The 27,795-nt window shown below is 54.7% G+C and overlaps 3 protein-coding genes across 10 annotated transcripts; 1 reads left to right on the top strand and 2 right to left on the bottom strand.

Moving 5' to 3' along the window:
• Nucleotides 1–510: 510 nt before the first annotated feature.
• On the top strand, nt 511–8,482 carry LOXL1 (lysyl oxidase like 1). 2 transcript variants are annotated; one of them, XM_015872772.3, is made up of 7 exons: nt 511–1,729; nt 6,295–6,403; nt 6,696–6,833; nt 7,158–7,314; nt 7,401–7,496; nt 7,598–7,713; nt 7,981–8,482. In XM_015872772.3, the coding sequence occupies exons 1-7, from the start codon at nt 691–693 to the stop codon at nt 7,985–7,987; spliced, it is 1,662 nt and encodes a 553-aa protein (XP_015728258.2). In that variant the 5' UTR covers nt 511–690; the 3' UTR covers nt 7,988–8,482. The 2 variants fall into 2 exon arrangements, with proteins under 2 accessions (XP_015728258.2, XP_085372069.1); XM_085515943.1 differs by lacking the exons at nt 7,158–7,314; nt 7,401–7,496; nt 7,598–7,713 and having other exon boundaries at nt 557–1,729.
• Nucleotides 8,483–9,101: 619 nt separating this feature from the next.
• LOC107318572 (uncharacterized) lies at nt 9,102–13,801 on the bottom strand. 3 transcript variants are annotated; one of them, XM_015872562.3, is made up of 13 exons: nt 13,682–13,801; nt 11,893–13,399; nt 11,740–11,798; nt 11,504–11,652; nt 11,173–11,264; nt 10,999–11,057; nt 10,755–10,891; nt 10,555–10,679; nt 10,325–10,383; nt 9,980–10,134; nt 9,798–9,904; nt 9,546–9,668; nt 9,102–9,312 (listed from the first exon to the last, which is right to left on the bottom strand). In XM_015872562.3, the coding sequence occupies exons 2-13, from the start codon at nt 13,384–13,386 to the stop codon at nt 9,268–9,270; spliced, it is 2,604 nt and encodes an 867-aa protein (XP_015728048.2). In that variant the 5' UTR covers nt 13,387–13,399; nt 13,682–13,801; the 3' UTR covers nt 9,102–9,267. The 3 variants fall into 3 exon arrangements, with proteins under 3 accessions (XP_015728048.2, XP_085372042.1, XP_085372043.1); XM_085515916.1 differs by having other exon boundaries at nt 10,555–10,891; XM_085515917.1 differs by lacking the exon at nt 13,682–13,801 and having other exon boundaries at nt 10,555–10,891; nt 11,893–13,465.
• A 101-nt stretch (nt 13,802–13,902) lies between these two features.
• Nucleotides 13,903–27,692, bottom strand: PRMT2IP (PRMT2 interacting protein). Of its 5 annotated transcripts, XM_085515918.1 has the most exons (5): nt 19,466–19,561; nt 18,995–19,087; nt 15,275–17,873; nt 14,694–14,721; nt 13,903–14,482 (listed from the first exon to the last, which is right to left on the bottom strand). In XM_085515918.1, exons 3-4 carry the CDS (start codon nt 17,826–17,828, stop codon nt 14,696–14,698), a joined length of 2,580 nt encoding a protein of 859 aa, XP_085372044.1. In that variant the 5' UTR covers nt 17,829–17,873; nt 18,995–19,087; nt 19,466–19,561; the 3' UTR covers nt 13,903–14,482; nt 14,694–14,695. The 5 variants fall into 5 exon arrangements, with proteins under 5 accessions (XP_085372044.1, XP_032302858.2, XP_085372045.1 ...); XM_032446967.2 differs by lacking the exons at nt 18,995–19,087; nt 19,466–19,561 and adding an exon at nt 27,279–27,692; XM_085515919.1 differs by lacking the exon at nt 18,995–19,087 and having other exon boundaries at nt 19,313–19,561.
• Nucleotides 27,693–27,795: the final 103 nt, after the last annotated feature.

Raw genomic sequence — 27,795 nt, 5'->3', positions numbered from 1 at the left:
GCAATAGTTTGGGGAGTGGGTATTTTGGTGGGGCAGCATTTGGGGGAGTGTTTGGGAGAGGGTATTTGGGGGTTGGGGTATTTAAGAAGGGGGTATTTGGGGTGATGATTGGGGGAGGAGTTTGGGGAGGGGAGGCTTTATGGGGGCGTATGGAAAAGGTTTAGGGAGAGTATTGGGGGGTATTTAGGGGGAGGTGTTTTGGGAGGGTGAATATTTGGGAAGGGCATTTGGTGGGGGGTGCTTGGGGGGTTTCTGGCTGGGAGTACTTGGGAGGGGGGTGCTTGGGGAAGGTATTTGGGGAGGGTATTGGGGGGGATCTTCGGGGGTTCATATTGGGGAGGGATATTGGGGAGGGGATCTTTGGGGGTTCATATTTGGGGAGGGATATTGGGGGGGGGGGGATGGGGGAGAAGGAATGTTGGGAGGGACACCGGGGGAGGTCCCGAGGTGCGGGGAGGCGTTGGGGCGGGATCTGGGATAGGGACACTCGGACCCCCCCCCCTCTCAATCCCAATCCCTCCTCCCTCTGCCGGGCGGGGGCGGAGGAGGCGCTTAGGACCCGGCGTCGCCCCCCACATCCCGCCGCCCCGCAGCGAGCGCGGCCGCCGCGCCGAGCCGAACCGAACCGAACCGCGCCGGGGATGGGCAGAGGCGGCGGGCCGGGGGCCGGGGGCCGCTAGCGGGGCGGCGATGGGGCTCCGCGGGGCTTGGGGGCTGTGGGCGGCGCTGAGCTGCGCCGTGTGCCTGCTGGCGGCCGGGCAGGAGGCGGCGGGGGGCGGCGGAGGGGAGCCGTGGAGGCAGCTGATCCAGTGGGAGAACAACGGCAGGGTGTACAGCCTGCTCAACAGCGGCGCCGAGTACGTACCGCCGGGCCCCGAGCGACCGGGGGGAGCACGCCTGGTGCTGGGCCGGGCCGGGGTACGGCGGCAAGCGGCCCCGGTGCGCAGCGCATCCGAGACGGTGCGAGGGCACACGCGGCACCCGTTCGGCTTCGGGCAGGTGCCCGATAACTGGAGGGACGGGCCGCTGGGGGACGGCGGCGGGGCCGGGGCGGCGCAGCGGGCGAGGGCGGCGGGGAGACCGCGGCAGCCTTCGTCCTCATCATCATCATCATCCTCGGCCGCCTCGTCCTTCGCCTACGCGGCCGCGGGACACGCCGCCTACCCGCAGCCGCCCTTCGAGCAGCACGAGGCGGCCCCGAGGGCTTACGACGAAGCTTACACGTATTATCGAAGCGGAGGGGGCGGTGGGGTGGCGGTGGCGGCGGCGGGGGCCGGGGTGTTGTACCCCTTCCAGCCCCGAGCCCGCTACGAGGACTACGGGGAGGAGCAGAGCCCCTACAGGGCGCAGGGCTTCTACCCGGAGCGGCCCTACGCTGCCCCGCAGGATGGCTTGGACCGCCGCTACTCGCACAGCCTGTACCACGATGCTGGGACGGTCCCGGAGCACGGCACTGCAGATGGGTACGGCACCAACCAGCGCGGCTCGGCCGTCACCAACGATAACCTCCAAGGTCCCGTCGGGTCCCAGCCGGTGAGCGGGACGGCGTATGGGAATCAATACCAACCCTACGAGGCGCAGCCGCCCTTCAGGGCGTTGGAACCCTACGGGGCGGTGCGTCCCGATGTCTTCGTCCCGGCCAGGAGCCCCGAGGTGGCACAGGCTGTACCTGACAGCCAGGCACGGCTCAGCGTGGGCAGCGTCTACAGGCCCAGCCATGGAGGACGGGGTGAGTTGTGGGGCCCTATAGGGGTGAAGTGGGGCTCGGGGTGCTCCTGGCTCTTGGATGTAGCAGCTCTTTGCACCAGGGTCTGGTGGGCATGTTGTCATGGTCGGAGACCCTGTGTGATGTGGGAAGGATGAGCTGGGTGGTGGAGGATGAAGAAGTGCACATCCCAGTGTGGTCAGGCATAGAGTAGGTCTCTGCCATGACCCAGGTGTCCATGGAGTGGCTTGATGCCATGTCTCAGGTCCTGCCATGTCCATGGGGTTGGTCTGTGCCATGACCCAAGTCTTGCTTCGTCCATGGGGTGGGTTGATGCCTTGTCCCACGTCTTACTGTGTCCGTGAAGTGGGGCTCTGCCTTGTCCCATGGGTCCATGGGGTTGGTCTGTGCCATGACCCAGGTTCTACTGTGTCCATGGAGTAGCTTGATGCCATGTCTCAGGTCCTGCTGTGTCTATGGGGTTGGTCTGTGCCATGGCCAGGTCCTGCTGCATCCATGGAGTGGATCTGTGCTGTGTCCCAGGTCCTCCTACACCTATGGGTGGCTTTATGCTGTGTCCCAGCTCCTTCTGTGGCCATGGAATGGGCCTGTGCAGTGTCCCAGTTCCTCCTACAGCTGTGGGTGAAACGTGTACCGAGGGATGGGGACACACTGTGCTTATGGGATGGTTCTGTGCCATGTCTCGGGTCCTCCTGCAATCACGGGGTGGCTCTGTGCCATGTTCCAAGTGATCCTACAACTTTGGGGTGCATGTGGTGGGTTGGTTGTGTGCCACATCCCAGGTCCTGCTGTGTTTGTGGGGTAGTTTTATGCCTTGCCCCGAGTCCTCCTGGGGTTATATAGTATATAGGTTATATAGTAGGTTATAGAGTAGATGTGTGCTGTGGGATGGGGACATGCTGTGCTCATGGGGAGGCTGTGTGTCGTGTCCCTTCTCACCCTACACCCATGGGCTGGACGTGTGCTCCATCAGCCCCGGCAGGAGGCCCAGCAGGGACACCACAGCTAGGAGCCCTACTGACCCCAATAGTGATGAAATCCTGTGGCTTTTGGCTTGAGCTGTGCTGAGTGTTTCACTCTGTGCTGAAACGTGAGGAGCAACAGCCTGGGGGTTCTGCTTCTTGCCTGTCCCATGGGAAACCTCCTCAGCTGGAGCCTCTGACTCAACTGACCCCATAACATCCAGCCCAGCCCTGGGTTCTGGGAAAAGCCAATCTCAGAGGGATCCTCCTTGGAGAAGCCGTGCTTCGTCCCAGCCCCATTGCGTGCAAACAAGTAAACACGGCACCAGTGGCCAGCCTGGGTCAGTGAGAGGTCTGTGCAACCGTGTGGGAAAGGGTTTGGGGTGGCAACACTGGGATCAGAAACAAAAGGAAGGAATTAGGATCAGCGGAGCCACCAAGCAGCAAACAAGGACCTGACATAAGGATGGTGACACGTCCCTGGGTCCCTGGGCTACGGGGTCACCTGTGGAGCCACCCTCCCTTAATTGCTCCCAAGTTTTGGGAGCAGAACCAAGTGTTAATTATGCTCCTAATCTGCTCAAACACCCCTAATCCTGCCTGGCTCCGTGAGGAATGCTTGGCATCCACTGCTGGCTGGGCCACCTGGGGGTGAGCAGAGCGATCCCATCCCTGTGCCTTTATCCAGGTGGATCCGAGGGGCTGAGGGCAGCCTGTCCCCATCCCAACCAGCATCCTGGATGGACACAGCAGGAAACCCACATCCCTCCAAGCCTTCACGTTGGGTCCATTATCCCGACCCCATACCTGGAGCCGCTTCCTCCAGCACCAGGAAAGGCAAAGCTGTGCCAGGAGGAGGCTGTGGAAAATTCCACCCTGTGAGGGCACACGAGGCTCCATAGTCCCTCCAGGACCATGTTCCATAGGAGCAGTGCTGAACAAAGGGCTGATTTTATGGCTTTGACCTCATCTCCTTCTGGCCCCGCTCTGAGGGTGAAGGCAAGCGGTGTCTGTCTGTATTCTTGCCTGCTTGCAATCCTGAACACGTGAACTTAAAACAAAAACAACCCATCCCTCCTCCTCCTTCCATCCTCCCAGTTCTCTCCTATATATATATATATAGATCGAGATTTTGTGTGTGTTTGCTTTTTGCCCTTTTCTTAAGGCTTTTCTACCTGTAGGAAGCATTTAGGATCACGAGCGCAGAGCGGGTCTCTTTGGGCGCAGCTGAATGTTGCAGAGCAGTGAGTCAGCTCCTATGAAGCTGAAGTTGGCCAAGACATCTGGCTGTCTTTGCAGACAGAAAAGAGGGAAAAAGCCCATTTTCCCTTGATTTTTTCTTTCTTTCTTTCTTTGGCATCTCCTCTTTGCTTTCCAGCTTTGTCTGCCCTTCAGGTCTGCAGGTTGGTTGGCTGCTTGGACAGGAGTTTCCTGCTGAGGATGCTCAGGTTGGGATGCGTGGGTTGGGGGTGCTGGGCCCCTCCTGCCTCCACATGGCTCCCATTAGCTTCATGTTGCTTGGATGGCTGTGTTTATACGTGGGTCACTTAGCAACTGCTGGGCCCAGCATGTCCTTCCCCACTTCCCACCACTTCCAATAAGACCTGTGGCCCCAAACCCTTTGCCTGGGGCGATGCTCCCCTCCTTTGTGACAGTTCTGCACATGGACAAACTGAGGTGGGAACAGTTGGGATGGATCTGGGATTCCTGTGTCTCTTCAGGTCTCTTTTGCCAGCTTGGATCCAGCTTTCTCCAATCGGTGGAGGTGCCCCATCCCTGGTGATGCCCCATCCCTGGATGGAGCTGTGGGCAGCCCCAGCTGCTGGGGGCATCCAGCCCACGGCAGGGGTTGGAGCTGGGGGAAGGGGGGGCTTGAAGGTCCCTTCCAACCCAACCATTCCATGATTCTCCCTTGCAGGGGGTGCTGGGGGAAGGAGCCAGCCCCACTCCCTTCATTCAGGCTCATAAAAGTGGGTTTTTTTCAGCTAAGCCCTGCACACCTGCACAAACAGCACGGCGGGGAGCAGGCCTGGCTTGGTATTATTCTAATTTTCACGGTGCATGAGAAGGAAATCTTCTCTGGCAGCTCCCCGGGCAGGCAGAGAGGCAAAGGGGAGGAGAGGAAAAACAAACAATTTCTTGCTGTGGTTGTCCCTTTTTGGAGGCAGGAGATGGGGGCTGCCAGGTCTGGGCTTACAGGAGGTGGAAAAGAGCATAGTCAGCAAAAAGGAGGATCTGACTGGGCTGTTTGGGGTGTTCATTGCCCACAACAAACAGGCTGGGATGGTGACCCTACAAATAACAGCACGACCAGCATCGCTTCTGGGGGGGGGTGGAAAATTCTCTCTGGGAAAGGAGTCGGGTTTCTCTGCTGAGCATCCAAGAAGTTATTATAAACAACAGCACAGAGGAAGAGTTATTCTGTAAATCAGAACGAACGTTCCTCCTCCCAGCATCTCATCATGGGACGGGCACCAACTGTGGATGCTTAGGCCCGAAATGCAGCTCAGCCACCCCGCAGGGTCTCATTTGGGTGCTGTCGTGTTATTATTGTGTTTAACTTCAGCCCTCCTGCCTCCCCCTCGCCCCACAGACCCCCCTGGGCATTACATCAGCATCATGACCAAGCAACGGGGCAGGAAACGAGCTCCAATCGAGTGACGTGATCCCTCGAGGGAAGCCAGGCTGGGAAACAAGAAGGCATTGTTCTGCTCGCCCATGGAAAAGAAATGGGAAATAAAGGGGGGGAATGAGAGGGAAAATATACAACATGCTGGATAGTCTTGGTGTAAAGGGAGGAGCTGGACTGGCTGATGGGGTAGGGATGGGGATGATGAGGGTGATAATGGGAATGGGGATGAGGATGGTGTTGAGAACGCTGAGGGTGAGAAATGGGATGGAGATGGGACGGGGTTTAGGAATGAGAACGATGTAGATCAGGGTGGGAATAGGGATGGGGATGAGGATAGAGATGGGGGTGAGGATGATGAGGATGAGAATGGGGATGAAGGTGGGAATGGGGATAGGAAGAGAATGGAGATGGAGATGCAGGTGAAGGTGGGAATGAGGATGGAGATGAGAATGGTGCAGATGGGGGTGGCAGTGGGGATGGGGTTGGAGATGAGAATGATGGGGATGAGGATGGGGATGGATATAGAGACAGGAGTGGAGGTGGAGATGAGAAGGATGAAGATGAGGATGGCAATGAAGATAAGAAGGATGAAGGTGAGGATGAGGATGAGTTAGCTAGCTCACTGAAAAGTGAAAGGCCAAGCATTGGTTGGCAGAGTGCAGGGCAGGGCTTTGCTTTGCAGAGGATTGCAATGAGAGAAACTGAGGCACCCCCACCCATCCTTGTACTGCATCCCCTTGATGGCCATATCCAAAGGCACATTTGTGGTCAGCATGCTAGTGGTCCCAGAGGAGCTGTTGGGACCTGGAGGTGTTAAAGGGTGTTTCTGTGATGAAGGACTGGCTTGACATGATGCTCTTGCTCCTGCTTCCCTCTGTAATGGTTTTAGAAACAGAAGACACTACCACTGCTGCGTCTGTCTGTCCATCTGTCTGTCTGCTTACAAACCACAAGGCTGTGTGTCCCTCCTGCAGGTCTCCCTGATCTGGTGCCTGACCCCAACTATGTGCAAGCATCCACCTATGTGCAACGAGCTCATCTGTATTCACTGCGCTGCGCCGCCGAGGAGAAGTGCCTGGCCAGGTAGGGCATGGGGTGGGCATCACTTGGAGCCAAATGTCTCTGGGGTGGTGGGTGTCACAATGCCCAGAGCACAAAGGGAGAGGAGGATCCTGCTCTGGTGCTCCTGCCAAGGGTAGTGATGGAGGATGGGGGGGCTTGGCTGGTAATGTGGGGAGTAAGGTGGAGGGTGAAGGATGAAAGTGAAGGATGGAGAATGAAGGAGGATGGAGGAGGAGGGATGGAGGGTGAGGGAAGGGAGGAGGAGGTAATAGGGAAAGGAAAAGGGATCATCTCCAACTTCCACCTTCCCCAGCACTGCCTACACCCCCGAAGCCACAGACTACGATGTGCGGGTGCTGCTGCGGTTCCCGCAGCGGGTGAAGAACCAGGGCACGGCCGACTTCCTGCCCAGCCGCCCCCGGCACAGCTGGGAATGGCACAGCTGCCACCAGTGAGTTGAGGACACCCACATGTCCCCACCGCCTGTCCCCTGTGCGCCTTCTGCTCCGTTCTGCAGCTCCTTTGCTTTACTAACAGCATTTTCCCTTGGTTTTCTGGCTTGCTTCATCTCTTTGCTGCTCCAGGGTCTTTCTGGGGGTCTGCTTGCTCTGCCTCTGCTCCAGGAGCCACCAAACCTCTCTGACTAACGTCACCACTTGGTGCTGGCACAGACGTGGGGTTGTCACAGAGCCTCTCACAGCCCCAAAACCCACATTGGTGGAGGGGACAGCATGGCTGGCAGGGGCACGGTCACCCCACTCCCTCCCACCTGCAGGCATTACCACAGCATGGATGAGTTCAGCCACTACGACCTGTTGGATGCCACCACGGGCAGGAAAGTGGCCGAGGGACACAAGGCCAGCTTCTGCCTGGAGGACACCACCTGTGACTTCGGCAACCTGAAGCGCTACGCCTGCACCTCCCACACACAGGTGGGATGGGGACATGTGGCTGGGGATGCAGCAGGGCTTGCAGAGATGCTGAGGGCCAACCACTAAACCCATTTCCCTGCCCACAGGGCTTGAGCCCCGGGTGCTACGACACCTACAATGCTGACATTGACTGCCAGTGGATCGATATCACAGATGTACAGCCGGGGAATTACGTCCTAAAGGTGATGGAGGGGCTTTAGCAGGGTATTGATTTAGGATCTCATTTTTCGAAGGGTCTTCTTTACCATTCAATCATTTTTATATGGGCTTTGTCCCCATTTAGGTCCAAGTGAACCCCAAATACATTGTCTTGGAGTCAGATTTCACCAACAACGTGGTGCGGTGCAACATCCACTACACTGGCCGCTACGTCGCCACGACAAACTGCAAGATCTCCCAGTAAGGAGTTGTCTGTCTGCTGGACTGTGTTTATCCTTATGGTGATGGAGAAGATGGGATAGTGGGGTTCATTCTTCTAATAACTTTGGATTGGATTCAGCCAAGGGTCAGGATGTGGGCCAGTGCCGTGCTTGTATCACTTCTGCTTGTTGTTATATGGCTTTTTCTCTGCTTTCTCCAAAGCTGCAATACAGATTTTACCCAATTAATCCCTCCAGCTTTAAGATCAGGTTTACAAACCTCAACTGTTTATATTGCTTCTTGCAGATCTTGAGCTCCAGGCTCCTCCAGTGCCCCACCAAGAGCCCAAAACCACCTCAAGACACCACCCGACTGCTTCACATTACCCAGAGAGAAGCAAGAGTGACTGTTTGAGATATTTTTCTACTTAACTTTCCTTTAACCTGCGTTGTTTCTCTGTTTTCTGATGGAAGCTGATGATAAGCTTTAGCTGGAAGAAGGGAAGGCTCGCTATGGAGCGGGCAGATGGCATGTTAAGCAATAGGGAGCTCGGTAGTTAAAGCCTTCCTGTATTTAAGGGGTTGGGGGGGGTCTAGGCAATGTCACACTGCCTCCCTGTGGGATGAAGACAGCAAAGAGTTGGAGGTGCTTCCCCAGAACTCCATGCACAGCCCTCAGGACAACAGGACGTCTGGTTTATTATCGAAATCATTATTTTCAACGAGCTGTACCAAAAACAAACAAAAAAAAAAAACACCCCGACAAACAACAAGCGAAGCGAGAACCATTAAAACACGTTTGTTTTGGGGCTCGTTCTGTTGGCTGTTACACGTGCTCGGCACCAGGTGGCGCCGGCGGGAAACTGAGGGAGGGGGCGTGGTCTGGAGTGACCACGCCCACTGTGTAAGCCACGCCCACCGCGCTCATATCCTCAGTCCTCACTCAGGTCCGGCACAGCGCTGCGTTCGACTCTACACAGCTGCGCATGCGCTGTTCACCTCCTGCCCACCCTGGGGGGCGGGTCTACTTGTAGAGTAGTGCAGGGATTGGTCTGGCTGAGAGAGATAGGCAGGACGTGCTGTAAGATGATTGGGCGGCGGTGGGAAGGGGGCGTGGCCAGGCCCAGGGAGGAGGGGCTTTAGGGCAGCAGGGGGAAGGGGAAGGGGAAGGGGAAGGGGAAGGGGAAGGGGAAGGGGAAGGGGAAGGGGAAGGGGAAGGGGAAGGGGAAGGGGAAGGGGAAGGGGAAGGGGAAGGGGAAGGGGAAGGGGAAGGGGAAGGGGAAGGGGAAGGGGAAGGGGAAGGGGAAGGGGAAGGGGAAGGGGAAGGGGAAGGGGAAGGGGAAGGGGAAGGGGAAGGGGAAGGGACCCCATAGTCATCAGTCTGTGCCCCCCAACCCCACCCTATGGCAAAGTCAGAGCGGGCTGTGATAGTTTATAAAGGATTTATTAAAGTTAAACATACAAATTAATCTTTCCTTACGCTATAATCAGAGAACATCCCAAAGCAGAGGCTGAGCAGAACAGCTTCTCAGTATTCCTCCCACCCAAACAGGCTCTGGTTCTGCTTCAGGCCCCACAGCTGCACATCATCCTCTCAACAGGCCACAGATTCCCTCTGCTCATGAATCTCTTCAGTGACCTGAAGGCAGGAAGGGGAGAAGTAGTTGTGAGCTCCAGAGCTCCCAGCAGGAGCCACATCCCTTTCAACGGCCACAAAGGGGGCTCAGGAAGCTCAAACCCCCACCAGACCCATTGTACAGGCTCATCTACCTGTATTGCCACTGAGATGTGACAAAGCAACCTACTGAGTTCCCAGGCTGTTGTTCCAATAAACCAACCCAGGGACCATTTACCCCCACAAAGGCCACTCACCTCATCAGAGGCTGTCCAGAACCCCTGGTTCTCCATTTCAAGGGTCTGTGTCCCTGCTTCAGGGTCTCTCCTGTCCCACAGGATGGCCACATCGCTCCAGCCGAACCTCTTGTTCCTCAGGCACTGGGGGAAAAGAGGAGTGCAGTGGTACCTCCAGAAATCCCTCAAGTCCCTCTTTAACACAAGTTCAGCACCACAGCCCTTACACCCACCAGGACCTCATCCCACAGAGGAGATGGACATCACCCTTACCACCAGTAGGATGACAGGAATGGTGATGATGATGAGGCTACACACAACTATGATGGCCACGCCGTACTCAGGAAAACCAGGGGCAGGAGGGGGCTCCAGGGTTTCCTCTGGAGTGGAACAGAGGTGTTAGCACTCTTAATTTGGGTTTGCTGTTCCCACCCCCTCAAAGGATGCTCACTCACCTCCTATAGAAATAGAGAATGGATCCACCTGGAAGTCTGAGTCAGCCAAAGCCTTGTCTGGCCCGACTGCAAGAACAAGAGCCTCCAGGACCTCCAGGCTGCTGGGAGCAGGGGGCTGGAACACCACATCCCCATGGCACAGCAGGGAGCCAGGCCTGTGGTTGGGAGAAGGTTGGGATGAGCTCCAGCATCAGCTGGTCCTAACGAGTCTCCACAGCTCCCAGCTCAGTGAGGCTGTTAAGTTTGCATCTGCTCCTTAGGATGCAAAGGGCAGCCCAGGGTCTGGAAGTGATGCCTACAAAACCTCCCCAAGCTCGTATCTTTTTCGCCATCCCTTTCACTCACAGGAATCCTCTTATCACTGCTTGCAGGAAGCTCTCGTTGTCTCCCAGTGCTTTTGCCACCTAGAAGAAAAGCTTTACTCAGCATCCCATCACTCCCCAGCCACAAACAGGAAGACACCCCATCTGTACGACCCCAGTCAGGGAGGTGATAACTGCTGCTGTTTATGGGGACACCCCAAAGCAGAGCCCTTCCTCCACCACTGAGGAGGACCCCATTTCTTCTCCACTTACCACATTTCCTAGAGCCCTCCTGAGCTCCTGGTGCTCAGCAGTGAGTGGATCCAGCAGCTCCTCACTGTAACGCCGGTTGGTGACCAGGAAGGAGAATGGGTAAACCTGCAGCTGCAGCTTGGTCTCTGGGGAGGTAAGAGGAGAGCAAGGTGAGCAGAAACAGCCACCAGCACCATCACCCATAGGAACAGCATCCTCACCCTGCACTGAGAGTGAGCTCAGGTCCACAGAGCACGAGGCAAGAGCAGTCAGTGCCTGCAGGACTGCAGTGGTGTCGGCGTGGGTGGTGGTGTCCAGGTAGATGTCCCCAGCCACCTCCAGGTCCCCATTGATGTTTCTGTGAGGAGAGATGCTCTAAGTAAGGCCTTCCCCTGTCCTGCTGATCTGCTCATGGCCGTAACAGTCACAGAGAAAAACCAATATTTAGGCAGCTGCTTGCCATACCTGAGCTGGCCAACAGTGACGTTCCTCACAGGGTAGAGGGCACCAAGAGACCTCATCACCTGCAGGAAGAGGAGGAGATGAGCTCATCCCCAGCCTCAGAGCAGAGCATTCACTTTCTGACAAGCTCCAGTTCCAACCCACTTGGCGTGGGGGAACCATCCAGGCCCACCATACCTCACCAACCAGCCTCTCTGCAGGCTCCATCCCACCCAGCACTGTGAAGGAGATGGACAGCTTCTCAGGGTCCAGGCTCTCCAATGTGAAACCTGAAAGAGTTGAGAAGGCCATTCATACCCATGTTTTCTTTGGGAGACGCATCAAACCCTGATCTTATACCAAAGCCAGCACCAGGGTGGTGGGAAGGATCAAGCTGTGCAGCTTCCCACAAGCAGGTCAAGGGTAGAATCAGATGGGAAGTTAGGGGGAAGCCTGAGACCTCCACCACATGGGTCTGGGATTCTATCAATGCACAGGGAGGACATTGAGTGGTGGCTGCTCTGCTTACCATTGGAGCTGATGGAATGGGGCTCCAGCCACCAGCTGAAGGCATCATGCCCTCTCCTTGCCCCTGCCACCAGTGTGCGGATGAGGTGGGAGATGCTGGGAGCCTCCACCTGGAACACAGCCTGTGCTTGCACCAGCACTGAGCCATTCCTGAGGGCAAGAAGAAGGTCCCAAGGTTTGGGTCTGCACAGCCCTGGTATAGCTCCCATCTCATCAACCCTAATCAACCCTACTCACGTAAACCCAAGGATATTTGCTTGCAGGAAGGTATCATAGGTGGACAGTATCTGGTGCAGCTGGAATAGAGAAGCAGCTGGTGGTGAGAGGCTCCTGTATTCATGCTTCACCCATCACCCCTAAGCAAACCCAGAGGGCTCAGCCCACACTCACCATCATCCTCACTTCTTTCTCCAGCTCCTTGTAGCTCCTCGAAGACTTTTTGCTTAGGTCTCTAGTGAAGGCAATACCCAAGAGCCTGAAGCTCAAGGGCAGAGTATGCACAGGGATCTTTGTCACCATGGATCCAGCATTGCCCACAGTTCTCACAAGTTGTTCTGTAGTGAAGGCTTCTCCTACCACCCAGCTGGTGGCCTTGGGAACATCATCTCCGTCTGCAAAGGGGTGCTGGGAGGTGGCAAGAGAAGGGCTAGACTTGGGATGAGCAGCAGATGTAAGCAGTGTTGGCTTAGTTGGGGCATGAGAGATAGCAATGGAAGCTGGCAGGTAGGTTGAGGATGGAGAACTGGTACTAGGTCCTACTGCAGGAGGCTTGGGGCTGGGAGGATGCACAGAGCCCAGAGTGTACTCTGGAGGTGCTGCTGGGGATGGCATCTGGGTGGTCAGCCCCACTGGGGAGCCCTGGGTCACATCTTCTGCTTTTGGATACCAGGAAACCCCAGCAGCTGCTCCATGCTGACACAGGGCTTCGGTGGCTCCAGGCTGTGGGGTGGTAGCAGTAGATGTCAGGCTTTCCCCAGCCTCAGTAGAAGCTGTGGTGCTGGGGAACCACATCCACAGGGGGACAGAAGGAGCTTCAGTGAGTGATGGGCCAGCCTGGTGTGCAGGGAATGGATCACTGGGTTCCTCAAAGGTGACAGCAGAGCCCCTGAGCCCCTCTGTAGGAAGGGATGAAGCCAGCACATGGCTGACACCATCAGATGCAGCACTAGGAGGCGATGATGAAACGATGCCTGTAAGCTCAGGTCCATTTCCCAGAACCTCAGCTCCGATGGTGCCCACCACCAGAGCAGCTTCTGCTCCTCCAGGTGTGACAGCAGATGCCCACGCAGTGCTAGGATGGGATCCATCCCAGCTGGATGTCCCTGCTGTTGGCAGTACTGAGGACACATCTAGAAGGGTCTCCAGCTGGGAAGTTTGCTCCAGTCTTTGGCTCCTTGTTGGGGTTGCAACATCAAGAGTCTCATTCTGGATGTGGGAGAAGCTGCTGGATGCAGGTGGGTTGGATGAAGTCATGCTGTCAGTGCCCGGCCCTGGTGTTGCGGTCCCAGATGGAGTTGCCAGGCTCTCAGTATCTGTCCTATTGCATAAATCCTCTTTGCCATGAAAGTGCCCCACTGTGCCCTCAGCAACCACCTGTGACCTCCTGGACTGGCCAAGCAGATCCCTATGTAGTGCCACCAGGCTGCTGCTCTTGTATGAGGCACCAGGGGACAAGGCCACCAGTGAGCCCAGGATATGGGGCAGAACAGTGATGGACAAGCAAACAGCCAGCACCAGGACAGCCCTACACCGCAGCCCACCATAAGCAGGACACAGAGCTGGGGCTGTGCCCCTACGGCCACAAAACATCCTTCTGCACCACCAAGATGTGGCACCTGCAGGGCCTGGTGGCACCACCCTGCAGCTTGGCTCTGGAGAGCCCATAAGGACAGCACAGCTGCAAACAGGAGCAAGAGGAACTTCAGTGAGTTCCTACCAGCTTCCCATATAGGACACCATTAAAACCCCAACCCCAACCCCAACCCCAACCCCAACCCCAACCCCAACCCCAACCCCAACCCCAACCCCAACCCCAACCCCAACCCCAACCCCAACCCCAACCCCAACCCCAACCCCAACCCCAACCCCAACCCCAACCCCAACCCCAACCCCAACCCCAACCCCAACCCCAACCCCAACCCCAACCCCAACCCCAACCCCAACCCCAACCCCAACCCACCTGACAAAGCAAGAAGAGAAAACTCCACACCACCTACCCAAGCCCTCTGCTTTTATCCCATTTCAGTTGCCCTTGGCTCCAGCTGGCCCCCATTAGCCCATCAGCACCTCCCCAGCTGAGCAATCTATTAGAGCCTTTGGGTCCAGCCCTTATTAAATCAAGGGGATTTTGCCCCTAGGAAAGTTCTGTTGTAGCTAGTGAGCTGAGACTGAAGCACAGTGTTAGAAAATGAGCCCTTTAATGAGGTGAGGTGCTTCTGGAGACCCACAGTCTTACAAAACATTAAATAAGGCAACATAACTTCATTCCCTGGGACTTTATGCATTGGTCTATCAGTATATAAAACCACATTACAGGCTTATCAACAAACACTGCTTTCCAACCTCCTTTAAAGCAGCAGCCTCCCCGTGCTGGGAGAGACCCTATTTGGCTAAGAAAAATCAGGGGTATAGATTTGGTTTGGTTTTTTTCCCCCTTTTTCTCCATATTCTTAGCTTAAAATAAATACTCCTGTAGTGAAAAAATAATTATAACATAACCCTCATCAGAACTTGTTCCTCATATGCTTGCAAGGCCTGAGCATGGAGCTGTAAGGTTCTAGACCATGAGGTGGGGGAAAGGCAGCCTGTCTGTCCTGGGTGCGTTTCCTGGGTGTCTGAAGCATTTGAGGGGTGTTTGTGTTATTAATTGTCCTTCAGATCTTCTTTGCAGCCCCTTTCCCAGGCAGGACTGAAGCTCTCAGCCCCACACCGTCGCTCCTTGTGCTGTGGTCTGGTGCAGTCAATGGACAAAGTCAAGTTGCTGAATAAAAAAGACAAGTATAAATTAGCATGAAAGAGGTCAAATGGAACTAAAGGACAACAAACCCATAACAGGAAGGCAGTAGGTTGCATAGAACTGGGGTCTTAAGTGTTGTCACCTCCCAGGCACAAATCCCCACCCCAAGCCCCATTCAGTGTAATATGGGTATAAATACATGAAAGCATCAATAAATGCATAACAATGAACTCACCTCTACTGGCCAACATCCGACCTCGACCCTGTAAGACACAAAGTTGTTGGTGATGCCTCCAGTTGTAGCAATAGGGACACAAGGGCAGAGTGGAATGGTCCCATTCCTGACAGCCTCCTTGGATGAAGGAGCTGGGTTTTCTTGGGAGAAGCTCTGGGGTTTTGAATGGAGGACCCTTGATTTGTGGTAGGGGCATCCTTAGGTTTTAATGAGGCATCTTTAGGTCTTAATCACAGCGTTTGTGGTTTTAAATGGGGAATCCTTGGGTTTTAGTGGGGAACCATTGGGTTTTAATGAGAAATACTTGGGCTCTGGTGGAGAAACCTTGGGTTTTAATGGGAAATACTTGGGTTTTAATGGGAAATCCTTGGGTTTTAATGGGAAATCCTTGGGTTTTAAATGGGAAACCTTGGGTTTTAAATGGGAAACCTTGGGTTTTAATGGGGAATCGTTGGGTTTTAATGGGAACTCTTGGGTTGTAGTAGAGCAACCTTGGGTTTTAGTAGGGAACCCTTGGGTTTTAGTGGGATATCCTTCTCCAAGCCCCACAGGGAAGGGATGGGGATCACCCTGCTACCTACCGAGCTGCTGCTGAATGGAGTGGTGCCACAGGAGGTTCAGCAGGTCTGGGTAGATGTCAGGGAGCTGTTTGAGAGCCAGGAGCTTCAACATGCGTGAGGTGCAGCTCTTGAGCTCCAGCTCCCTCAGAAGCTTCTCTTCGGAGAGTGTGGTGGGACGCAGCTCTACCTTGTGCTTCTGCAGCACCTGGTCCACAGAAGCCCCGGGAAGCTCAGGGAAGAGTTTCTCCTTCACCACGTGGATGGGAATGAAGATGGCACCTGCCCGCAACACATAGGGAAAGGGGCACTTGCAGGTGAAGGTGAAGGTCTCCAGCTGAGCCAGGAGCTTGCTGAGGAGCGTGGCTGCGTTCCGGAATGCCAGCCAGATCTCCTTGCCTTTCAGGGGCTCCTGAGGCTCAGGGTGTTTGGAGCCATTTTTGGTTTTAGGAAGGGATGTGGGTGTCTCTGCCAATGTTTCTCCTGGCTCTGTCCTCCGCAGCCAGTCCCGCAGCAGCTCCGGGGAGGACGCGGACACTGAACATGAGATGATGCTGCACAGGGACATGTGCAAGGCAGAGAAACCCTGGTTGGCTACGCATGGCTGGGCTGGGATGTGGCAGGGGGTGGGCAGGGGGGCTTGGGGCAGCACTGGTGACATGTCCACGTGCTTTGAGTTGTGGAAAGGCTCCTGTGGGACAGAGGTGCTGGGAGACCCCTGCCACGCGTGAGGTGGGGAGCTGGGCTGGGGGGCACAGGCGGATCCCCAGGACTTCAGGATCTTGTATTTCTTGAACATGAAGGCGGCGGAGCTCTGGAAGTGACTCCTGTCCCTAGAGCTGATCTCCACCAGCTGCACTGGCACCTGGGCTTTGGTGTCCTCACCCACCTCAACTTGGCTGGGTGGCACCTGGGCTTTGGTGTCCGCACCCACCCCCACCAGCTGTGGTGGCACATTGGTGTCCTCACCCGCCTCCACCAGGCCCAGTGTCCCCTCTTTCTCCCCTGGGTCCAACATCCCCTCTGTGTGGGTGCTCCCTGTTGTCACCAGGCTCTTCTTCAAGCTCAAGTCCAATGCCACATCACCAGGGATTGGTTCCCCTCCGCTGTCCTGAAGTCCTGCCGGTGGCTTTGGGGACACGAGCTTTGTCTTGGGACCCTCAGGGATCTTTTGGTGACAGTTTTCCCCTTCCCCACGCAGCGAGATGGATGTCACCTTGATGCCAGCAGGCTCCCAACAGCTGCTTGTATTCTGGGGTGGTGTGACCCCTCGTGGGTGCTCGTTGGGGACATCAGTGGAGCCTTCCATCCCCTCCAGATACTCCCTGTAAGGCGCCAGGCTGAAGACCATTTTGATCACTGGCATCGGTGGGGAAGGAGGGGACACATCACTGCTCCATCGGTCCCTCGGCCTCTCCTGGGGAAAAATGGCCCCACAAGGGGTGAAGTGCCCCTTGGTGGCTTCCCCAACCCCACCTTTGACCTCCTGCTGCTGGCAGGGGACAGGGTTGGCCGTCGTAGCCTTATCCAGACTGTAACCATCTTCTCCTTTGGGAAATGGCCCCAACAGCCCAACAGGTGTCTTCTGTGGGGTGTGGATGGGGTGGAAGGCGCTGCTGTGCCCCGTCACCACCCTCCTTCCATGGGCATCCAGTGGTGCCGTTCTCCCATCGCTGTGATGCTCAGTGAATAACGCAGCATCCACGGGGCTGAAGGCCAGTCCAGGATTTGGATGCAGGTACCTGGCTGGATGCAGAGGTGGAGGCTCAGGATCCCTTGGTGGTCCCATTGCTTTCAGTGGGGGCAACGTGGCCGGTGCAGCCAGCCGTGACACAAAGCCATCTGAGGGACTGGGATGGTGTCTCAGGAGGTCTGGGGGTTTAAGGTAAGTTCTGGGAAAAGGGGGAGATTTCCCATTCACTGTGAAGCTGAAAGCTTTGTAGAAGGAGCCTGCAGGTTGCGGGTAGGGGGGCTGTGGGTAGCAAGCAGAGGGATGCTCCCAGTGCACGTTCATCCAGGGGTCTGGGATGAAGGTGGGGATTCCAGGTGCCTTCCCCTGGTCATGCACAGCAGGGGGACCACGGTATTTCTCAAAGGCAGTGTAATAATGGGGGAGGGTGACAGGGGAAGGTGGAGGCACAGCAGACATGGCGCCCAGACCCCTCTGCAGGGTATCACCTCCCTGGGAGCTCAGCAGTGAGAAGCAAAGTGGGGCTGCATACACGGGCTTGGGAATGGCTGGTGGCTTCCTCAGTGGGAAGGGGTGGCCCTGCTGGCTGGACCACCTGTCTTGTGCCACCAGGGGGTCCCACATGGGGTGATTCTTGCCCTGCTCAGCACTCGGCCTGCCCATACGGCTGTGGGGCTGAAGGAGCAGGCAGTGCAGGAGCTGTCTCTCCGTCTGTGGGCAGGAGAAGTAGGAGCCGTTGTAGCCGAGGTGGGTCTCAGGGCTGGCTGTGGGTGCAGGGTTGGGTTTGCAGAGCATGGAGGGGACGCCTGGGTCAGGCTCGGCCTCCAGCCGAGGTAGCTTGTGAAAAGGGACGGCATCCAGAGGCTCCGAGTGACGTTTTGAGGCCATCTATACTCCACCGAGGTGTGCAATGGGAGAGCTCAGCTGGCCTTCCTGGGTGGGGAGAAGGGAGAAAACAGGTCAGACACAGCAGGTTGCATTCACCTCTCTCTTTCCTGAAGTTATTTGTACCCTTTTGGTGTCTTGTGGTTCGGGGTGGGACCTGCAGCACCAGGCGCTGTGTGCCAGCAGGTGGAGCCGGCAGACCATTGCATCACTGCCCGACCTTCCTCACCATCACCATCATCAGCTCCTCCTGGGCATCCCATTGAGACGCCTTGAGCATCTCTCCGTGCATCCCTCCATGCACCCAGGAGCATCAGCAGACATCCCCCAGGATCTCCTGGGCATCCCACCGAGATGCCTTGAGCATCCCTCCATGCACCCAAACACCCCCAGGCATCCCCTGCCATCCCCAAAGCACGGACCAGCTCCATTTGGAACCCCCCCCCCCAGCAGCCTCCAGGCCCACAGATGGGCTCAGCGTGGTGGGATCTCACATCTTCTCCACCCCCTCTTATTATTTTCTTTCTTTTTGCGGCAAGAATCAGCAGAGAAACAGAGAAGGAAATGGAGGAAGAGAGCGTGGAGATAAGATAAAAGCCCTGTCCGCAGAAGGGGAAATGGCTCCGATAGCGGGGCAGGCTTGCTGGGGTAGATAAGGGGACTGGAGCTCGGTGGCTTTGCTGTGAAAGGGGCTTGGATCTACGGATGAGGTTGGGGAGGGAACGTGTTTCCCCCCTCATGTCCCTTGGTGCTGCTGCAGGTCCCAACACAGGGACATTTGGGATGACAGATTGAGGGGAGGGCAAACACAGAAAGGCAAGAGGAGCCCTGCAGGGTGGGAGGCTGCATCCAGCAGAAGGCAGAGCCAAAGGTGCCATCTCCACGTGCAACAAGGGTTGGGGTTTTCCCCTTTTCCCCCACATTGTGCCAACGTTTGGGATGGACACAGCACTCAAATATCGTGACTCACCCCATTTCTGCGCTTCCTTTTCCCCTTTCCCTTAAATGCAGCCATCTACAAAGAAAACCCATTGTGCAACCATCCCACGGCGGGCAACGCCAATGCTCGCATCCCCCCCAGCCTCAAATCCATCCTTAAATCACCCCTCCCAGCACAGGGAATCAGGAAGGTTGGAAAAAACCACGAAGATCATCCAATCCAACCCCACCTCATGGTGCTCGCTGAGCACATCCCTCAGTGCCACATTTCCAAACACCTCCAGGGACGGTGACCCCACCACCACCACCACCTTCGTTTCAGCCTACAGTGAAGAGGACACGGCGTGGATCCCTTGGGTGCTGCCGAGGACGTCACCTCCCCGATGTCCCCTACCGACTCCGGGTCCTAAAGCAAAGCCTGTCTGCTGCTGGAACCCATCGGGAGTTTCACTTTGCAGCTCGCTCCCAACGCTGCGCACGGATGGCAAAACAGCTGGGGGTCACCGAAGCAGCGTTTTACAGCGGGAAGAAATAAAATGCAAACCTACCAGCCCTGTGCAGCAGCCACATGCTCTACACCGGCCATAAATGGGTAAAAGCCTGCAACCCAAACCCGGATTCCTTAAGCAAGAGCTGTCCCGCAGCAACCCAAGGGGAGAGGGGGTTCGGAGCCGAAGTGCCGAGCGCTGTCCCGCACTCACCTGGCGGAGCCGCATCTTACGGGGCCGCAGTGGGGAGGGGGCGGCCGGGGGGGCCCGGCACGGTGCTGCTGCCCCGCTCTGCTGCTCGCATTGTGCGGAGGAAGTGGGAGGAGGAGGAGGAGGAGGCGGCCGGAGGAGGGGGGAGGAGGGGGCGGCCCCACCACACGTGCGCTGAGCGCGTTGGGGCTCTGCCACCCCCGGTGCCGGAGCCCCATCGGGGATGTAGGTGGCCGAGGGCTCACGGCTGAGTGTTGGGCTCCGGGCTCCGGGCTGTGGTTTCATTCATAGGAAATGCGATGGAACTCGGCCAGCTTTTAGGAAACGGGAGATCAAAGCTCATTATTTGGATTTACAGTCGTAAAAAAAAAAAACAACATTGGTGGTGGGTTTTACCTCTCTGGACAGTCAGACTGTTGGTGGAACAGATAATCCCTATCAGCCGAGCGTTGTGCCAGGAATGCTCTTCCTCACTCCAGTTCTCCTTTTGGCTTCGAGTTCAATGGGGAAAGTTTTAAGAAGGGAAGAGAACTCCTCTCATTGCAAGGGGAGGGCACGCTCTGCCTGAGCGCCAGCCTGCTGGGTCACAGAGCCATGGAATCACTGAGGTCGGAAAAGACCTTTGAGAGCATCTATCCAACTAAATCATACCCAAATCTTCCACTATTACCCCCAGATTTCTTAGCAGCTCTCGTTCCTCTGAGTGTTTTCCTTCCCCTGTAATCTCTCTAATAACATTTTCCTCCTTCAAAGACATTTACATGGTGTGACGTGCAACAAGTGGCTCTCAGCACTCCTCTAATATCCAGGGGGTATGTTTTCTACAATGATTTATTACACATTACTCTCCATATCATGTCCCTCCTGAAACAGCTCATTCTCCCTAATGTGGGTGGGTTTGGGGGTAAAAAACCCCAAATCATAGTTTTTTAGTAAATATATATTATCACTATTACAAAGACAGGCGATATGGGAGGACACGTTCTCTGGACGGTGATGCTCTGATGCGGTGCATGGCCAAATGGTGCTGGGATGGTGATGCAGAAGACCATGTTTGGAGGGTTTTGTTTCCTCCTGGAGATTTTGGGATAATTTAACCTGAAACTGAAACAAAAATTCAAACTCTCTCTCTGGTATGGCCCTGTCCTTCCCATCCCACCCCGCTGGTGGTGGTGACACCATCCTGGAGCTTATCGCCTTGTTAGCAGCTCTCCCCTTGGAGGCACCCCTGGAGGCAGCAATGGCCTGGATGAAGCTCTAATTATCGGGTTAATTGGAGCCAGAGAGCCATGCAGCTGCTCTTAATGCACACACTGCACATTTCCCATGGAGGATGGAGGGGTTGCATCATGTAAGGTGAGCAGTGGGACTGCTGCACTCCAGGGAGCTCTTCCCCTTCCCCAAGGGCTCGGAGCCCTCAACGAGCCCCTCAGGGCCCCATTATTTTGGGTATGGGGAGGTCCTGGAGGGCTGATGTTAGTGGGTGGGGAACACCTCTGGATGAGGCACCCCATGGCACTGAGCTTCTCTCTTTGCACTCACGCATCCTCCCCTAGGATAGCAAACAGGACCCAGAAAAGCATCATTATAGATGCAGGAGTCATTATCTCTAGATAATTAACCGCAGATAATGAGATATCCCCCCAGCAACAGCCAAGTGGTTGTAATTCCCCAAGAGACACAACACGTCACTGCATTAGGTGATTCTTTCCCAACACTATTATTTTCCCATAGCAAGGAGAATTTTGACAGCCCTGTCCCAGAATCAAGATCCCTCCATGAAGGAAAAGCCAATGAGGTAGAATATAGGAAGCCACCCCAGAGCTGTCTGCCCTAGATCTTGCACAACAGGGAGTAACCATCCCATATTCTCTGGACCCATCCCTGATGTCTTTTTCCATCCTACTCCACCCCCTTTGGAACAGGAGCCAGTACCTCCCCCCTCCTTTCTGTCCCAGTTCCTCTTAAGATGGAGATCAAATGGAGGGTATTAAACAGATTATCATTAAACATAGGGTAAAAGAACAAGTTTGGGATCCCAGCCCACATACAGTGCTGAGGGTGCTGTGTATGAACCCAACACCATTCCTCGCCTTGGGACCCTGCCAAGCCCTCTTGGCCAAGTAACTTCCTGTCTTCTTTCTTTCCTCCTGGGCTTTTTCCATGCCTGGGTGTGTTTCCACGCCATGAAGCTCCATGGAAAATCCCCAGCAGAGGAGAAATGAGGTGGCATTCCCTGCTGGAAAACCCCACTGACTTCCACCCAGCATCACCGCACACCTTGGGTGCTGAGCCTGGTGGCACCCACAGCTACATGCCCTTCCCAAGATGTGAGGATGCTCCATAGCCTTGGCTTTATGGCCATTATCTGGCCTTGTTGAAATGGATTGGGCTGGGGTGGGACGTCCAATGGCTCTGCACCTCTGTCCTGCCTAGAAAGATGCATTTTAACCCAAAAAGCCAAGGTAGGGAATTCTGCTGTCCACACAAATCCAACTGGAGCACCTTCCACAGGGCATCAGCTCTCCAGGCCCAGGTGTTGAATGCCCATAAAAAGAAAACAGCAACTTGGCAAGCACCAGAAACCCATCAATCACCTCCAAATCTCCATCCCACGCAGCAATTTTCAGTGCCCGGAAGGAAAAAATAATAACAAATGATCGAAGCTCTTGGCAGTGCCCAGCACAGTGTTTCAGATTCAGGTTTGGGATGCTGGAGCTGCTCCAACATTGTGGTTTGGGATCCGAGCTCTTCTCTTCCATCCCTCTGTCATCACGTTGGTGGCTTTGGAGCTCACCTGCCAGCTCCCACATCTTTCTGCTGGGAAATATATGGAGAGGGGATGGTGGAGGGATCCCATAGCTGTGGTTATGTCACATTGTGGGGCTCAGGGGTCACCTGGAAGGGATTCACAGCCCAAAGTACAGGCACCCATCTCCTGGGTGGAAGGTTGCTGGTCTCACCAGCTCCAAAAGCACCTCTGACGTAAGAAATCAGGTGAAAAGCCTTGGAGAGATAAGGCAGAAGTCACCTGAAGGAAAACAGGGCCCCTGCTGGGTACCACGCTGCCAAGTGGGACAGGGACAGACCAGATGCTGGCAAAGTGCACCCAAGTGCACACAAATGTGGGTGTAGGATCAGGGTCGGGTGGAAAAATCAATAAGGTTCTGGGGGAGGATGGAATAAAAGCCATAAGAAAGAAAGACAGCAAAGCCACAAGATATTTGCTTTTGGAGGAAGGTGCCAAGAGGTGGGAAAAGGTTTGAGCAGTTCTCTTGTCTTGGAGAATTTCAAGCAAACCCGGCTTTGATGTGACACGTCCTGCTGTCTCACAAGGCTGTTTCATCAGTGTTTTGGTGTCTCCATGCAAGAGGGGCAGCCCAAAACCACAACCTTTGTCCCTGAGCAGATAATTAAGGGGCTGGCTTTCATTTGCTCTGCTTTGAGAAGCCCAGTGCACAACACAGCAGGTCCTGGGTTTCCAGACCTTTCATCAGTGTAGGTAAATCCCAGCCCAGGGTTTGGGACTCTTCATTGTTATAAAACCCATCACTTTTCCCATCTGCAGCAGAATATCCATATTAGGAACATGGTCCCAGCAGCTCTCTACGAGGTGATTCTCATCTCTTAGGTGCCCACCTCGGACCTCTGAGCTCCAAGCCACGATGAGCAAGTGAAACCGTATTGACCATGTGCAACGACGGCCATCCCACCACTGCTTCCAGCCACGCTGGCTGAATCCAGCTCCATCCCAACGCATCTCATCCCTTGGCAGGAGCTCAAGCTCAAGCCTGCTCCACCAGGAAGCTTTCTGATGAGAGATTTTTTCCCCCAGTGCCCTGCAACGTGAGGGTAAAATTCCCCATAGCCTTCAGCCCTCCCATCACACCTGAGGCCATCTCAGATGCTTCCTGGTCAGCTGGTCTGACCTCCTCCTCACTCCTCACCTTCTCCAAACATCTCCTATACCTTCTCCAAGCAGGTCACTGAGTGTCCTGGGGTTGGGTTAGGCATAGGATGCCCTATAAACACCATTTGGCTCTATGGGACAGAGCTTGGTGATACCATCACTGGATGGCCATAAGATGGTGGCTGGCTCAGTGCCCATCATCATCCTCCCCTGTAAAAGCAGTGTGAGCAGCACAGCCCTCAGCACCCATCAGCTCCTCTTGAGAGCCCCAAGATCTCCCTTGAGGTGCGAGATTTGGGGGAATACCTTGGGAACACCCATCATCTGTCCTCCTCATTCCTGCTATCACCTCCAGCTTACTTTGGGTGTGATGGGCACCTCTATCTGCAGTCCCCAGCTCCTTATCTTTAAGGACCAGAAGTATCACTTCCCTTCTCCACTCTGAGAAGGGATGCTGAGCCCAGATATGGATCTCATGGCTCCCAGCTGTGCTGGGGTGGCCCTGTGCAAGGACAGGGAGATAGGGGCCACCCAGAACAGCCCCAAAGCCCTGAACCACCTAATGCATGGAGTGGGATATACCTGTCACCATGGGATGGTGGTGCCAAGGAAATGGGGAGCCCCAAAACACGGCTCTTGGGGACTTCATCCCCATTGAAATCCAGCCCTGGCATATCCTGCTTCTCAGGAGCCATGGAGCCAGCAAAGCAAACACTCATTGAGAGCTCTTGAGCCGTGTCAACAAACAAGCAATTAAAAGATGAAATAAATCTTCCAGGTGTGCAATCTTTCTATTTAAACACCTTTCAGGACTGGAGTTGCTCCAATGCTCCTGACCCCACGCTGTCTGTGAGCTCCCTGCCCTGTGAGCCCCAAGCCTGCTTTTCTTTCCCCCCACTTATTGCCTTTTTCCTCTGGGATTAGTCAAAGCGGAGGCCCCAGCCTGGCAGGATGAGGTGAGTGAGGCAAAGCAGCAAGGAGAAGCCATCAATGCCTTGTGCCAAAACCCTTCAGGCTTTCAAAGGACGAGGGTTTGGCCATCCCTGGGAGATCTTGGTGGCACAAAGAGAGACTGAAGGCCAGAAGAGCCGACCAGACAGAGAAGTGAAAGAGCCCGAGATAGCACTGCATCCATCCCAGTGGGCTTTCAGTAATCACAGCTGCTTTCGCTTCTCCTCTGTACTCTGATAGTTCCTTTGTAGGCAGGTTTTGGTTCCTCCCCATACCCCCCCTCCGCCTTCCTCGTTTCAAGGCCAAGCCCTCAAACCACTTCAGGCTTTATTTCCAGTTTCTAAACCGCAGAGATGCCACCAGTTCCCATGCTCTGTGCTGCTCTCTGCCTGGCCCTGGGATCTCCATCCCCAAGGAGGATGTGATGGGGAATGCGACGGGGATGCTCATGGGAGAAGGACGGCAATGCTTTCTTTGGGAGAAGAACGAGGATGCGTTTGGAGCAATAGCAGGAAGAAAGGGGTGAGAAGTTTCTCAGTGGCATCTGGCTTTTCTAAGAGCTTTGACTTCCAAAGAAACAAATCACAGCCAAGTCCATCCCCAGGCTGAGTCAGTGAATCACTGACAAACACACCATCTCTCCACCTCCATCTTCCATTCCCAGGGCACAGACAGGAGCTGCTGTGTGCCCGGGGACCACCCAGACCCCCTCTCACAACTTCAACAGAACCATTTACTTTTCCTTTGCTTTGAAGAAGCACCGTAACAAAACCCAGCATCGGAACCAAGCGTGGGCTCTGTTCTGCTTTTGTTAATTTTAATGCCCACGCATGCAAACGATGGATGAGAGTCAATATTGACTTTCTGCTGCAGCAAGCACCCGTGTTCATCGACTGTGGTGGGGCTGGGCTTCACATTCACACCCTGAGTGAGCAGAGAGCAGGAAGAGCTGGGCCACGGAGCATCACTCATGCAAAATCACCACCATTCAAGCTGCAGAGACCTGAGCCCAAAAGCTCCCTACTGAAGCCTGGTGGCACCATGGGGAATCAAGGAGCCCTGAGCCGGGAAGTCCCCAGGCATCAGTAGTAGGGAAGGAGGAAGAGGGACTTCCCAGGGCGGCTGGGGAACCCCACAGCGTTGTGTGCTGCGGCTGAACCTGCTGCCTTTATAAAGGGGGTGTTCGTGCCCAGGGCTGAGTTGCAATGCGGTCTCAGCACAGTTGATGCATGGCCAGGATCTGGGCTCCCTTCCATCGCATTCCTTGGTGCTGACGATGTTTGCTTTCTTGCCCCAACCTTATCGCGCTGTGGTTTGTGAACTGCAGTTCTCCAAAGCCATAAAGCCAGCCCGGTGCAAAGGAAACCAACTACACACCTGAAAGCTGCTGTTCTTCAGTCCAGCTGGAGCTCCCCCAGCCCAAACCATCCAAAATGCTGGTGGAGATGTTACATGGAGCTGCTGGGGCTTAGGAACAGCATCATCCCCATGGCCAGACCTTTGGCAGCAAGGGGAAGCACCCCAAAGCAGAGCAAAACAGTTCACAGATGCCAATGCCCAATACACTCTGCCTGAAGCTGGGTTATCCAGACACAAAGCACCATGGCATCTCTGCCCTCCTCCAGGCCCCATCAAGCCCAGCAGCCGATGGGTGAGGCTGAGCTTGGAGTGGGAGACAAGGATGAATGAAACCGAAGCATGAATGAAACTGTTTGCTTCTTTTGCTGTTTTAGCACAGAAAAAAAAAAAAAATTATATATATATATATATATATATATATATATATATATATATATATATAAAATAAAACAAAAATCAGGCCAACGTTTTCTGCCCTGGGGCTGCTGGCACATACCTTGCAATGGGTGGGGATGGGTGGCTGTGCTATTGGTGGATATAGGAGATTGCTTCAGTCCTCTGCCTCCAAAGAGGAACTTAACTGTTTCTTATGTTTGCCCTGAAGGAAAGGCGGTTTTGGCAGCCCTTATCCTACCTTGTAATGCTATCAGGACGTGCCTCCAACCTGACATCACAGCAGGATCTTTCAGTGACACATTCAGCCGCTGTTTCTGCAGCCTAGAGCAGACAGACCGGGCACAGCATCCCTCCAGGTGAGTCTGTGCTGTGCACCTCAGGCAGTTTCGAAGCCTTCCTCTCATCCCCTCAGGCTCTGCTCAGATATCTTGCCATTGAGGCTCCATACATTTGCAGGACAAAGGACCAACTCTCCGTATTCAAGGATCTCCAAATTCTTTCCAAGCCTTCCATTAGCCTCCCAACTAGCCCCAAAGGCAACCTCTTATCTGGGCTGTCAGGCTATCCAGAATGGAACTCCTCATCTGAAAAGGACATATTATTTCTGAATGGCAACCTCTTATCTGCGCTGTTAAGCTATTCAGCATGGAACTCCTCATCTGAAAAGGGCATATTATTTCTGATCAGTTATCAGAGTTCGTACTCTGCAGCATATGCTTTACACATCCGCCAGCACTGGGGGAAGTGGGTGATACCTGCCAACGTGCCTGGAACAGCTCAGAACAGCAAGGCAGATCTCAAACAGCTCAGCACTCCCACCAAGGACGTGGTGTTTAGGCTCGGTATGAGAAACACTGCAGGGTTTGTTGCATTGCCAAACCACAGGCAAGGAGGGAGGATAAACAACCTGAACGACAGGAGATAGCATGGCAGAGCCCACGAGGTCCAGTTGCAACTACAACATGTGCTTCTTTGTAACGAGGAGAAACATTTGTTACAAAACTCAAGGAAATACAAGAGGCATCTCTTGTAACACCGGGACTCCTGTCAGCTCTGCTCACACCAGGCTCCTTCTGCCTGTATTCCCAGCTCAGAACCCCTAGTTCTCCATCAGTGGAAGAGCCAAAGTGGGAAAGTTTGAGAGGTTTTTATTTGTGTGGAATAGATAAGGAAAGCAAACATACCCTGATAACCTCTTACCTTGTGTGTAGTAGCCTGAAGGTTGTCCTCACAGGCAAGATGGATGTTCTGTACCACAGGCCTTAAATTTGGCTGGATTTAGTTGTAAATACTGAGTCAGCAGTGCTCTGCTGCAGTGATCTGTTCAGCCGTCCCATCTTGGTCCCATTCTCTGCAGGGACAGGCTCACATTTCCAATGGAAGGCTGGGATGGGGGAGCCCTGGCTACCCTGGTCCACGGGGTCACATGGATTTCCCAATTTCTTCAGGCCAGAAGGTTAATTTTCAAGCTGGAAAGCACTGTTGTAGGCAAAGTGTGACTCTACTCCCTTTGAAAACACCCAGGGCCAGTCAGTCTGCTTCCTGATTAGAACAGACAGGCAGGTGACATTTTGCTTCACAGTTCATATCTGCTCACAGATCCAGCCAATAGACACAAAGGGACAAAGACTAATTTGAGGATTAGATAGCTTCTCTCAGTCAGTTTTTTCCATCTCTGATAAAAAATAACAGCACACGATCACAACGATTTAGCATT

This window comes from Coturnix japonica, chromosome 14, assembly GCF_054131305.1.
Source record: "Coturnix japonica strain WE chromosome 14, WE-NBRP24, whole genome shotgun sequence".
In the NCBI taxonomy this organism is placed as follows: Eukaryota; Metazoa; Chordata; class Aves; order Galliformes; family Phasianidae; genus Coturnix; species Coturnix japonica.
Note: the sequence above shows the minus strand (reverse complement) of the source record. Positions and strands in the feature narration are given on the sequence as shown.

Bases quoted from the DNA above. Each gene is read 5' to 3' on its own strand.
- LOXL1 (XM_015872772.3), top strand. From the start codon at position 691: ATGGGGCTCCGCGGGGCTTGGGGGCTGTGGGCGGCGCTGAGCTGCGCC. The intron at 6,834-7,157 runs GTGAGTTGAGGA...TCCCACCTGCAG, and splicing joins GAATGGCACAGCTGCCACCA to GCATTACCACAGCATGGATG. The intron at 7,497-7,597 runs GTGATGGAGGGG...GTCCCCATTTAG, and splicing joins CGGGGAATTACGTCCTAAAG to GTCCAAGTGAACCCCAAATA.
- LOC107318572 (XM_085515916.1), bottom strand. From the start codon at position 13,386: ATGGGCTCTCCAGAGCCAAGCTGCAGGGTGGTGCCACCAGGCCCTGCA. The intron at 10,384-10,554 runs GTAAGTGGAGAA...CTTTTCTTCTAG, and splicing joins GGAGGGCTCTAGGAAATGTG to GTGGCAAAAGCACTGGGAGA. The intron at 9,313-9,545 runs GTGAGTGGCCTT...TCCTGCCTTCAG, and splicing joins TCTGGACAGCCTCTGATGAG to GTCACTGAAGAGATTCATGA.
- PRMT2IP (XM_032446967.2), bottom strand. From the start codon at position 17,828: ATGGCCTCAAAACGTCACTCGGAGCCTCTGGATGCCGTCCCTTTTCAC. The intron at 14,722-15,274 runs GTAGGTAGCAGG...TGTGTCTTACAG, and splicing joins CTCCATTCAGCAGCAGCTCG to GGTCGAGGTCGGATGTTGGC.